The following is a 13,088-nucleotide window of genomic DNA, read 5'->3' as shown; positions in this document are numbered from 1 at the left end:
CCAGCTAAGCCCTTCCACCTTTCACTCAAGTCCTACTCAGCTTCTTGCAGTTCCCAAATACATTCCACAGCTTCCAGATTCTGATTACACCATTCTTTATGCCTAGAATGTTCTTCTCCACCTTTCCTCCTTGTTCTTCATGGCTGCTCCCTTTTGTAGAAAATCTTTCCAATAACTTGGCCTCTCTCTTCTGTGATTTCCTCTTCCAGTAACTAAATCCCCCACTCACCTCAGCCACTTATTTCGTGGCCAGACCCAAGACTTGTCATTAACGGCATCTCCTCCACAATCTCAATTTCCTGTAGCTTCAGCAAGTTAATGTGCCTACCTTACACAGTAGTTCCCATAGTCTAACCTGAATTCATCTATAATGGCTCAGGAAACAAATTCTCCAACCGCAATGCCTGGTTCTGTGAACCAAAAGAAGAAAAATTAAAACTTCTCTTCCCAGCATTCTTAACTGCCGGAGTTCTTCCTGTTTCCATCTCTATTTTAATCTCAGTACTTTTGGGGAACAGAATTCCAAAGATGCAATGTACCTATCTTTCCTTTCCTGATATTGTCTGTGAACTGTTGACTCTGAATTCCTATAGAAAAACAAGAGAGAAGGATAATTTGCTACTTGGGCTACCTGAAAAAGTAGTACACATATGGTAGAAAGACAACTGTCCAAATTTTTGGCATGGTACAGATTACAGATCTCTGAGTCAGGAGAAGCCAGTAGAAGGACCAAGCAGTTTCACATCTTTTTTTCCGAACAGATTTTGTATCATAAGGTAAAGCCTGAGCATACTAAGGCAGTTTTTCTCAATTCAGCCTGCTCTGTCTTGTAATCAATGGAAATTCTGTCTACATTCTAGAACTTGGTTCTTCATCAGTTTTCAGCATTATGATTTTTCTTTTTCTTTTTTTTTTTTTTTTTGGTCTTTCAGTGGGAAGTTATGTGATACTACACTGGGGGCTACTAGGCAGATACCATTTTAAAACTAAAAATTGTTTAGTGTGTTTTTTTAACAAGGTAAAAATTCAGTAAACATAGTTTCAAACATCTCATAAAAAGCTAAGCCATTTTAGAATATCTTAAAAAGATTCTCCCTATTTACTTCTGTATTAAAAAAGTAAATAGGGCTTCCCTGGTGGCGCAGTGCTTGAGAGTCCGCCTGCTGATGCAGGAGACGCGGGTTCGTGCCCCGTTTCGGAAAGATCCCACATGCCGCGGAGCGGCTGGGCCCGTGAGCCATGGCCACTGAGCCTGCGCGTCCGGAGCCTGTGCTCCGCAAATGGGAGAGGCCACAACAGTGAGAGGCCCGCATAACAAAAAAAAAAAAAAAAAAAAAAAAAAAAGTAAATAAATTAGATTGGGGGGGATGTATTTTAAACTGCTTCACACATTATGCAAAGAAGGAACCATGAGAAATGAAGAACAAAAATAAAAATATCCCTGGATAAAATCCACGTGTACAGAAGATGATTCAGGATGTTATAAATAACTCGTATGAGGTAAAGCAAACATGCAATATTTATATATCATTCTCTGAAGAAAGGGTATATTTTATTAATCCTCAAGTTCCTTAGCAGATTAGTAATAAAAGCTTAGTATATATATCATCAAGTCCAACTGGTAGGCCCAAAGAAAACTCAAATTAATTTAAGGTGAGTTTGCTTCTTTTTCATCTGATTCATCATCCATAACCTAAAACAAAAAAACAAAGAGAATTTAAGAATTAAGGATTAGAAATTGCTATTTTCCTGATTTTAATATTACTTGCTTACCTGAAATACTCTAATCTATAACAATGCATGTCAATCCAATAAGAATAAGTCTACCAACAGCCCCCGAAGCACAAGGTTTGCATCATAACCTGATATTCTAACAACATAAAAGCAAACTGAATATTAGCAAATTAATTAAAACATTGGTCTCTTTTCCTTGTCCCAAAGGAGGCTTCCAATAGCAGAGTCTCAGCTGGACAGAGAAGACTATAATGATAACTGGTATTTCCTAGCTATATGACTAATATATATAACTGACGTTCTTGCTTTTTTTCCCAAAAGCATCTTATTTCCTTAAATATATTCTAGGGAGCTATACCAAATTGTTACTGTAAAAATATATATTAGAAAAACGAATCACTAAAAAAGGTAAAGAAACAAAATATCATACTAGCAACTAATTATTTTGGTCTTACTGACATAAAAGTTCATTTTAAACCTCAGAAGAATGTGAAGATTTTCATTTCAAGTAAGTTAAGAAAGATACTAATGAATACTTGAAGAAAAAAAAGAACAGGTTAGTATCTTTTCATGAGTTAATATATTACTCAGATACTAAAAACCAACTCCTTTGGAAAGGAAAAGAGTTATATAAACCTAAGACTATTTTCTCTCTTCACCATATCTACTATAATTATATGCCAATTCAGGTTTATAATCCGACTGCCAATTCATCACCCCACCCTGGACAAGTGAATAAAAACCTTCCTTTGTCAATCGACCAAAGTGTTAACTACTGTAATTTTTTAAAAAGGCATGTAGGGGGGCTTCCCTGGTGACGCAGTGGTTAAAAATCCGCCTGCCAATGCAGGGGACATGGGCTCGAGCCCTGGTCCGGGAAGATCCCACATGCCGTGGAGCAACTAAGCCCGTGCGCCACGACTATTAAGCCTGCGCTCCAGAGCCCATGCTCTGCAACAAGAGAAGCCACCGCAATGAGAAGCCCACGCACCACAACGAAGAGAAGCCCCGCTCACCGCAACTAGAGAAAGCCTGTGCACAGCAACAAAGACCCAACGCGGCCAAAAATAAATAAGTAAAATAAATAAATTTATTTAAAAAAAGGCATATAGAGGATAATGGAACAAAAATTAATTTTAAAAAAATCCAGATGAATCTGGCTCTGATCTGAAACAATCAATGGAAAAACAATTCCCTCATAGTTTCTTCTGGGTTGAGTAAAAAATGGATATTTACTTCCAAGGAATTGATTTTTTTTTTTTTTTTTTTTGCGGTACGCAGGCCTCTCACTGTTGTGGCCTCTCCCCTTGCGGAGCACAGGCTCCGGACGCGCAAGCTCAGCGGCCATGGCTCACAGGCCCAGCCGCTCCGTGGCATGTGGGATCTTCCCAAACCGGGGCACCAACCCGTGTCCCCTGCATCGGCAGGCGGACTCTCAACCACTGCACCACCAGGGAAGCCCGGAATTGATATTTTTATATCTAATCTCAGCAGCACCCAATCCAAAAAATTTTGTCAATCAACTTCTATTTTAGGCAAAAATATTATTTGGAATGTTTCTAAATATTTAATACAAACTATGTAAACAACATTTACAACACACAAGGCTAAGTGTTGAAGAAAACAAAGACCTAGATACGATTACAAACCTCTCAAGGAAATTACCCCTGAACAGAAAACTGAAACAGAAACACAGAAGCTTTGCACAGAAGTACAGCTTAATTCCAAGTGAAGGACTGTCTTATTTCAGAGAGGAGACGGCATGTATTGTACCAAAAGGACAGGTTTAAATACTACCCAGAGATGAGTGAGTCTCACAGGAGCTGAGAGGAGATGATGCCCTCTCCTTAAAGGCACAGAATTACCTGAAGAGTTTTTTCAAATTTCTAATTTCCACACGCTCTTTCCTTACTTGATAATCTCTCTCCATAAGGCCATGCCTCTTGTTTGAGAATTACTGCAGTGAACGTCACTATCACTGCTGAGAAAGTACTGTACTACTATATTCCTTAGATATCTTGGGGCAGAAAAAATGTTGACATCAGGCTATAGATAAAGCTCTATTACGCTACTCAGCAGTCTGTTTTACTGTACAACAAAGTATGATTTCTTGATGAGCTTCCTGCCTGCACATTTAAGAAGAAGAAGTGTTTAAATACGAAGTAGTGGAGCTCTTCCACTAAAGACTTCTAAACCTCATCTATAAAATTTCATCATGTTTTGAATCCCCTTTGCATAACTTTTCTAGAGCAGCAGTATGCCCTCTGAGTCTGTTTCCCATGTACAAAATGGAAATGACTTACTTAATATTAATACACTGTGTCGTCAGAAGATAAATGAGGTAATAGTTGTAAAAACGCTGGGCACATAGTAGGTAATTCATAATACTAAAGTTAATTCTTAAATAAGGAGCCTGCAAGTCTGATAACAATGGTAACACAACGATATAGCCCTGGAAGAAAATGTCAGGTCATGAATTTCTTTTCTTTCCAAAAAATTCATTTTAATATTAAATCTAAACTGTCATGCAATATTGGCATACCTGTTCTACACCTTCTACTTCTGGAATATAAAACTGCAGCATGTTCTGAATTCCATTTTTCAGAGTAATGATTGAACTGGGGCAGCTGGTACAAGAACCTTGGAGTTTCAGCTGTACAATGCCATCTTCAAAGCCTTTATAGATTACATCTCCTCCATCTTCCTGCACAGTTGGCCTGCAGCCACAGAATATTTGTGATATATTTAAAATAATAGAAATTTTTGTCAAAAAAATGTAACAAAACTCAGAGCTTAGATTTTATATTAATAAATGCACAAAGTTAGAGCTACTTTTATAATCAAGAACAGCAACTGTAGCTAGTCTCATTTGTAATTTTTTTTAACTTTCAGATAAAATGCCAAAATTCATTCATACAAATACTTTATCTGCTTATTACATTTTAATCTTGCTTATTAATAATCTTTCTTAAGCATTTAAGATTTCAAATTTCCTAAAAATTATACTGATTACCTAAGGTATACTCATTCACTTCTTTTAAGTGAACAGAGTGAGACTGACATGTGCTGGCTTTTTTTTTCTAGTTAAACTTTTCATTGAAATATAAATACAGAAAAATGCATAAATCATGTATGATCAGTTCAGTGAATTTTCACAAAGTGAACATACATTTGTTCTAGACCAAGAAACAGACACTACAACCCCAGAAGTCACCCTGTTCTTCCTTCTAATCACTCCTCCCAACCAATGGTAATCACTATCCTCCCTGCTATCACCACTGATTAATTCTGCCTATTTTTTAACTTTATAATTTATAAATATAAATTCCATTTAGAAAACACAAAGTATTAACTCTTTTTTAATCTGGCTTCTTTTGCTCTTTGTGAGATTCATCTACATTGTGGCATATAGTAATAGTTCATTCAATCTCACTGCTGCACAGTATTCCATTAAGTGAATATGCCAGAATTTATCCATTCTATTGTTGATGGCCATTTGGGTTAACAGCAGTTTTTTGCTTTTACAAATAGAGCAGCTGTGGAGATTCTTGCAAATGTCCTTTGGTATACATATATATTACAGCTGGGAATGTACCTGAGAGTAGAACTGCTCATCAAGAATATGCATATGCTCAGATTTAGTAGATACTGCCAAATAGTTTCCCAAAGTTACATAAACTTATATTCCCACCAGCAGTACATGAGAGTTCCTGTTGCTCCACACATCCTTAACGCCAATTGGTGCTGTCAATCTTAATAATTTTAACCATTCCAGTGGATCTGCAGTGGTATTTCATTGTAGTTTTAATTTGAATATTCATAATGACTAATGAGGATGAGTGAGCACTTTTTCATGTTTGGCGGTCAATTGGTTACTGTCTTTTGTGAATTACTACTCCAGTGTTTTTGTGAAGAGACTGCTCCAGTCCCTATTTGTCTTTTTCTTAACAACTTGTAAGAGATTTTAAATATATTCTGCCATATATATAAATATCTTCTAATCTGTGCTTTGCTTCTTCACTGTAAATGATGCCTTTTGATGAAGTCACAATTTTATTATAGTCCAATTTATATGTCTTTCCCTTAGTTTGTCTTGTCTTGTCAAAAAAAAATTTGCCTACCCAAAGGTCATGCAGATATTCTATTTTGAATTTCCTTTGTGATTTCTTTGTTGACCATAGGTCTTTTTGAAGATCATTGTTTAGTTTCCAAATACATAGAGATTCTGTAGATACCTTTTTTGGAAATTGACATCTAGCTTAATCTCACTGTAGAAAACAATATTCTCAATGATTTCAATCCTTAAAATTTGTTCAGCGTTAAGATTCAGAATACAGCCTATTTTAGTAAATCTTCCATGTACACTTGAAGAAAATAAGTATTTTGTTCTTGTTGGGTGCAATGTCCTATGTGTGTCAATTTAGTCAACTTTGCTAATCATGTGTATAACTCTCATATCTTATGAGAGTCATTTTATATGTTTGCTCTATTTGTTATTGAGAGAGATGTGTTGGTCTCCCATTATAATTGTGGATTATCTAATTCTCCTTTTAGTTCTCTCAAATAGTCTTTCATTTATTCTGAAGCTGTTATTAGATGCATATGAGTTTAAAATTGGTATATATTCCTCATAGAAATTACCCTTTTATTATTATGAAAGATTTCTTTATTGCTAGTAATATCTTTAGCTATAAAGTATAGTCTGATATCTGTATAACTACATCAGCTTTCTCTTATTCATTTTTTGCATGCTATATATTTCTCCATCTTTTTACTTTCAACCTTTCTGTGTCCTTATATTTAAGGTGTATACCTCTTACAAGCAGCATATAGGTTTTTTTTGATAGCCAATCTGACAATCTTATTTTGTTAATCAACCTACGTACATTAAAATATAACTACTAATATGTTTGGGTTTATAGTACCATCTTATTATTTATCATTTTGCATTACTTTGGATTAAACAAGTATTTATTTATTTATTTATTTATTTATTTGGTTGCACTGGGTCTTAGTTGTGGCAGGCAGGCTCCTTAGTTGCAGCTCGTGGGCTCCTTAGTTGTGGCTTGCTGGCTCCTTAGTTGTGGCAGGCGGGCTCCTTAGATGCGGCTCCCCAGCTCCTTATTTGCAGCTTGCTGGCTCCTTAGTTATGGCACGTGAACTTTTAGTTGCGGCATGAGAACTCTTAGTTGCGGCACGCATGTGGGATCTAGTTCCCTGACCAGGAATCAAACCCAGGCCTCCTGCTTTGGAAGTGTGGAGTCTTAACCACTGTGCCACCAGGGAAGTCCCCGTATTAATTTTTATTATTCCATTTTCCCCCTCTATTGGCTTGGTTATACACAGTCTTTTACTGTTGATTTAGTGTTTGTTACACAAGATGCCTATTTGATTTCTTAGACTCTAATATAAATTAGTAATTTTATCAATTCCCAGATAATGCCAAGAATGAAGAATACTTACTCTTTTTTTTATTATTTTTTTAAAAGATTTTTTGATGTGGACCATTTTTAAAGTCTTTTAAAGTCAGTTATTTTAAAGATCATGCCTGATAACTCTCACATCTAGGTTATCTATGGATTTGTTTTATTTTCTCTTGGTCCAGTTTCCAAATTCCATGCCTAGTAATTTTTGGACAATGAATGATGAACAATGTATATGAAAAACTGAAGTGACTCAGGATTATATTACATCAGAAAGGAGTCACCCTATCTTTTGGCAGTAGCTCAACCCGCTGTGGAATTAAGTTCACTCAATACTGGACTACAGTTTTGTAAGGCTTGGTCTACCCCTGGTTTGTCCACTTTCAAGGGCATAGTCCTCTAGAGAGCCCGACTGAGAGCCTGGGTGTTCGAGGCCCCACACTCCTGGACAGATCCTAAACTCCAATTTTTGTCACCACCCCCAGCACCATAAAACTGCCAAAACTCTGCTCAGCTTTTCAACTGCTTTTTGTTTGACTTCTTAGTCTCTTCTCCTCCATAGCTAAGAACAAGTAAGTGCCATGTAGGGAGAACTTCTGAGTATTAAGGCTTATTTTTTCCTTTTCTCTGGGATCTTGCCCTTTAAAATCAAAGCTTCATTGGTAACTCAGAATTTTAATTTTTGTCTTCCCATCTCCACAAATTTGCTGAAAGCAACATAGTTTCTCTGATTCTTAGCGACTGCCCTTTGCCCAGCTTCTCATATTCTAACCTCACATTAAGAATCAGCGAATGCGGGCCTCCCTGGTGGCGCAGTGGTTGAGAGTCCACCTGCCGATGCAGGGGATACGGGTTCGTGCCCCGGTCCGGGAGGATCCCGCGTGCCGCGGAGCGGCTGGGCCCGTGAGCCATGGGCGCTGAGCTTGCGCATCCGGCAACGGGAAAGGCCACGACAGTGAGAGGCCCACATATCGCAAAAAAAAATAATTAAATAAATTTAAAAAAAAAAAAAAAAAAAAAAAAAAAGAATCAGCGAATGCCCCAAGGGAAGTTTCAATGTGCTTCCCCTCTCTACAGAACCTTATTTGCTTTGGCAGCTATCTAATACTGTCCAATAAAAAAAAAAAAATTTTTTTTTGGATTTTATCAGCTTTTTTGGGAATTGTCAGCAGGACCACTGGTCTGCTACAAGCAAAAGTGGAACCCTATGGTTCTCTACTCATTTAAATTTATTCTTTTGGGGCAGCAGCCTGAAAAGAGGTACTCCTCTCTTCACAATTCTCCCAAACACTGCTAAGCCATTTTTTTCTTTCTAAGAAATTTGGTATTATAACAATATCAAACCCAAATGGTGACCATGAAAGATAAGTTATTATGTTTAGACAGAGTGTTATATATTGTGAATGAATATAGAGAATGTACAGGCTTTAAATTCAATTGTCATGGTTACCTATTTTGGTTTACATTAACTTATACTTATTTTGTTAACTCTACTACAACCTCAGAGACAAACCAAAGGTATACTGCTACAGTGAAAATTGGCTCTGTAGTATTGATATATCTGATCTCAGGTAGAAAGATGAGCACATACCGTATTCTAGTATCTAACAATTCCTTAATCATTGCCACAACTTCATCATCATCTTCAGATCCTAGAAACAATTACGAATAAAACATATCAACAGTAGAAATTTTATATCCATGCAAGTACAAACATTAAAACAGAGTGATTTTAACTTAGGGGAAATGCAAAGGTCATTCATTTGATTATCTGAAGAAAAATTAAGGAGCACTGATCAACATTTGGCGATAAATGTGAATACTGAAATAATTTGATCTACTAATTATGTTAGGGTTTGAATTTTTTGGCCAATATATTTGTAAACTCTCATCCTTCTCAAGAACTGAAAAGTAGCAGAGGAAAGATATTGTCTTAATTTTGATGAAAACTTTGAGACAAAACAGCACACCTGCTTTGTAAGTTAAGTTATATTTTCAATTTCTCAATTTAGTGGTTTTCAAAATGACAATCATACTAAATACAGATGTAAGCCTTATGGAAATTCTAAAATGTTTTACAAATCTGAGCAAAAACTTGGTTTTTTCATTTTGTTTCATTTTTGTTTTTTTTACTTTGTAAGGTCATATACCGATTTTCACATATGCCTATTTTTATGGGTTTTACATTTTTTTGAAAAATTTCTTTACTATTGAGAAAACTAAAATGCAGCTAATTCAAATTACACTGTGACAAACACTAGAGTTCTGGCAACAATATAAGTATCAACATATTAAATTATATCAACTTTGATTTTTTTAATAAAAGAAATAAAATATAATAAAGCTAAAGTTCTCTTACATCAGCAAACCTAAGTTCCATTCCACACCATCACTTCCACAGGCAACCACTATCATGACTTTTGTGTACATCCTTCTAGTATATGTTTACATTTACAAGGCTATATTTATACACACTATACACACTGTTCTATACCTTGTTTTCTTCTATTTAATATACCTAAAAGGTTTTTCCATATCAGCATATAAAGATATGCCTCAATTTAAAAAATAGGTGCAGAGTAATTTTTGTATGGCTTTGTCTTCATTTGGCTAGTTTTTATATTATTTCAGTTGTTTCTAGTTTGCTATTTCTAACAATCCTGCAATATACATGCTTACGTAAAGTATATATCGGTGTATTTTTGCATATATACCTATGAGATAAATTCCTAGTTCTGCTGGACTTCCTTGGTGGCACAAAGAATCTGCCTGCCGATGCAGGGGACATGGGTTCAAGCCCTGGTCTGGTAAGATCCCACATGCCATGGAGCATCTAAGCCCGTGGGCCACAACTACTAAGCCCGTGCTCTACAGCCTGCAAGCCACAACTACTAAGCCCATGTGCCACAACTACTGAAGCCCGCACACCTAGAGCCCACGCTCCGCAACAAGAAGCCACCGCAGTGAGAAGCCCACACACCGCAATGAAGAGTAGCCCCCACTCACCGCAACAAAGACTCAACGCAGCCAAAAATAAAATGTAAATAAATAAATAAATTTATTTTTTAAAAAAAGAAAGAATTCTTTAAAAAAAAATTCCTAGTGCTGGGTCAATAGGCTAGTGGATTTTTAAGTTTTGGTAGATGTTAAATAGCTCTCAAAACATTATATCAATTTTACATATGTGTCCATCAAGAACACATATAATTTAAAATTTGTATTATTATTTAAAATTTGCATAAATGGTATATATATAAGAATATGTAAATAAACTCTTCAGTTTTCCTTTATCACTTAATATTTTTTGTATCTTTCCACACTGATATCTCCTAATCAAGTTTACTCCTTTTAACTAACATATTTTTAAAATATTTCAATGAACATGCTTCCACATGTTGTCTTGTGTACATTTATCAGACTCATTTAGAATATATATTATCTAGAAGTGAAATTGATTCATTTAAAGGTGATTATACAAATGTTTGTGTGTGTGTAGATATACGTATACATATACATACACACACACACACACACACACACACACACAAAACAGTATCTGTACGATACTGGAGAAAGGAAAAATTTCATCAACAACAAATATAATAATCACAGCTAGTATTTGAGATCCATGTGAAGTTATTCTTCCAAGTGCTTTACATAAAATAACTTACTAAAACAATGTACACAAAACAGAAACCACAAAGGATAAGATGAAAATATGTGACTCCATTAAAAAGAAAAACTTCTGTGCTTGCTTCAGCAGCACAAATACTAAAACTGAAATGATACAGAGAAGATTAGCACGGTCCCTTTGCAAAGATGATACACAAATTTGTGAAACGTTCCGTATTTTAAAATAAGAAAAAATTTCTTTCTTTTTTTCTTACATGGAACTTTTGTTTGTTTGTTTTTATTTTTGGCTGTGTTGGGTCCTCGATGCTGTGCACAGGCTTTCTCTAGTTGCGGCGAGTGGGGGCTACTCTTCGTTGCAGTGCACGGGCTTCTCATTGTGGTGGCTTCTCTTGCTGCAGAGCACAGGCTCTAGGCACGTGGGCTTCAGTAGTTGTTGCATGCGGGCTCTAGAGTGGAGGCTCAGTACTTGTGGCGCACAGGCTTAGTTGCTCCATGGCATGTGGGATCTTCCCAGGCCAGGGATCGAACCCGTGTCCCCTGCATTGGCAGGCGGATTCTTAACCACTGCGCCACCAGGGAAGCCCAAGAAAAAATTTCTGAATGACAAAAGACAACCTAAATATAGTGAAAATATAAGGCATGGTTAGGGAGAAGTTATTTGCTATGAATATGCTTAATTCATATATAGTATATTCAGGATTTATACTCAGAATATTTTTTAAAAACTTGCTAGAGCCAATACAAAAAAGACACATAATTCAATTTTTTAAAAAAATCAGCAAAGATTATGAACAGTAAATTTACTGAAAAGGAAAATATTGGCCAGTCATATGAATACTGGCCATATGTTTATATGAAAACCTTCAGGCTCAATATTAATCAAGGAAATGCAATTAAAACAAGACACCATTTTACCCCTAACATATTGATTTAAAAAAAAAAGTAAACACAAAGTGATGATAAGATATAAGAAAGCTGGGACTTCCCTGGTGGCTCAGTGATTGAGAGTCCGCCTGCCAGTGCAGGGGACACGGGTTTGAGCCCTGGTCCGGGAGGATCCCACATGCCGCGGAGCAACTGGGCCTGTGTGCTCTAGAGCCCGCTAGCCACAACTGCTGAGCCCTGCACACCTGGATCCCGTGCTCCGCAGCAGGGGAGGCCACTGTAATGAGAGGCCTGCGCACCGCAACAAAGAGTAGCCCCCGCTCCCTGCAACTAGGGAAAGCCTGCGCACAGCGATGGAGACCCAATGCAGCCAATAAATAAATAAATTTATAAAAAAAAAAAAAAAAAAAAAAGAAAGTTGAAATTCTTATACGCTGCTAATTTGCATGTAAATTAGAACAATTTACGATACAGCAATTCTGCTGTTAGGAATATACTCTAAAAGTACTCTAAAGCAGGTTTCCACAAATGTACAAAGAGACTTGTACAAGAACACCCAATGCAGCAATGTCTGTAACAGAAATTAGCACAAACAATTCACTCGAATATAAAGGGAAAAATTAATTAACTGTAATTTATTCATATAATGGAATACTATCCAGCACTTAAAATAAATAAATGGATGTATTTCAAAATATGTGAAAAAAGGAAAGTTGCATATAACACAAGTTATTTGAAGTTTAAGAACAAAAACCAATACTATAAATTCCCTGCAGAGACTTAAATGTGTAGTAGAAGTCTAAAAACAAACTAAATTTACATACATTTCTGGAATTAGAAAGGGAAAAGGGATGGGAGTTCTGGGTCTTTGGCTATGTCTTTAATATTTTATTTAGAAATGAGTCTAAAGCAATTAAGGCGGAGAGCTAACCTTTGTTAAATCTGAGAAGAGGGCAAACTGGTGAGCATTATAATATTATTTTCTATATGCTTGAAAATTTTTATAATTGAAAATTTTAGTTTTGTATAATATATTCAATTTATACACAAGTTTTATAAAATGATGGATGAAACTACTACACATGAAATTTTGTCCCCTCTGGATTGGTTCCAGAGCTAAATATAGTGTAATGATAAAAATCTATAGTCCCATGACTTCTGAAATCAAGACAAATGTGAAGAAAATAGAACAGTTTTAAAAAAAAAGATAAATATTAATTACCCAATATATTACCTGCTTCTCCTGAAGGTGTTTCCTCAGTAACTAAAGGTAAGCCAGATGCAAAGAAATCCATAATTGTAGCATAGATATCTGGTTTCAATAAATTCCAGTCTAACTCTTCATTTCCCTGTAAATATTTGAAGGAAAATGTTACATTTTCAACCAAGGGCAAAGACAAATACAAAACAATA

At 36.0% G+C, this 13,088-nt stretch overlaps 1 protein-coding gene across 1 annotated transcript in view; it reads right to left on the bottom strand.

Annotated features, from left to right (window-relative positions):
* Nucleotides 1-1,530: 1,530 nt before the first annotated feature.
* NFU1 (NFU1 iron-sulfur cluster scaffold) overlaps nucleotides 1,531-13,088 on the bottom strand; it is a 27,130-nt gene continuing 15,572 nt past the window's right edge. Inside the window, exons 5-8 of the mRNA XM_007453421.1 lie at nucleotides 12,910-13,024; nucleotides 8,749-8,809; nucleotides 4,277-4,451; nucleotides 1,531-1,693 (exon numbers count right to left, since the gene is read on the bottom strand). Of these exons, the coding sequence (XP_007453483.1) occupies nucleotides 1,649-1,693; nucleotides 4,277-4,451; nucleotides 8,749-8,809; nucleotides 12,910-13,024 (396 nt within the window). The 3' untranslated portion in view covers nucleotides 1,531-1,648. The remainder of the gene's footprint in view (nucleotides 1,694-4,276; nucleotides 4,452-8,748; nucleotides 8,810-12,909; nucleotides 13,025-13,088) is intronic.

Source organism: Lipotes vexillifer, unplaced genomic scaffold (genome assembly GCF_000442215.2).
Source record: "Lipotes vexillifer unplaced genomic scaffold, Lipotes_vexillifer_v1.1 scaffold253, whole genome shotgun sequence".
Taxonomy (NCBI): Eukaryota; Metazoa; Chordata; class Mammalia; order Artiodactyla; family Lipotidae; genus Lipotes; species Lipotes vexillifer.
This window is presented reverse-complemented; position numbering and strand designations above follow the sequence as displayed.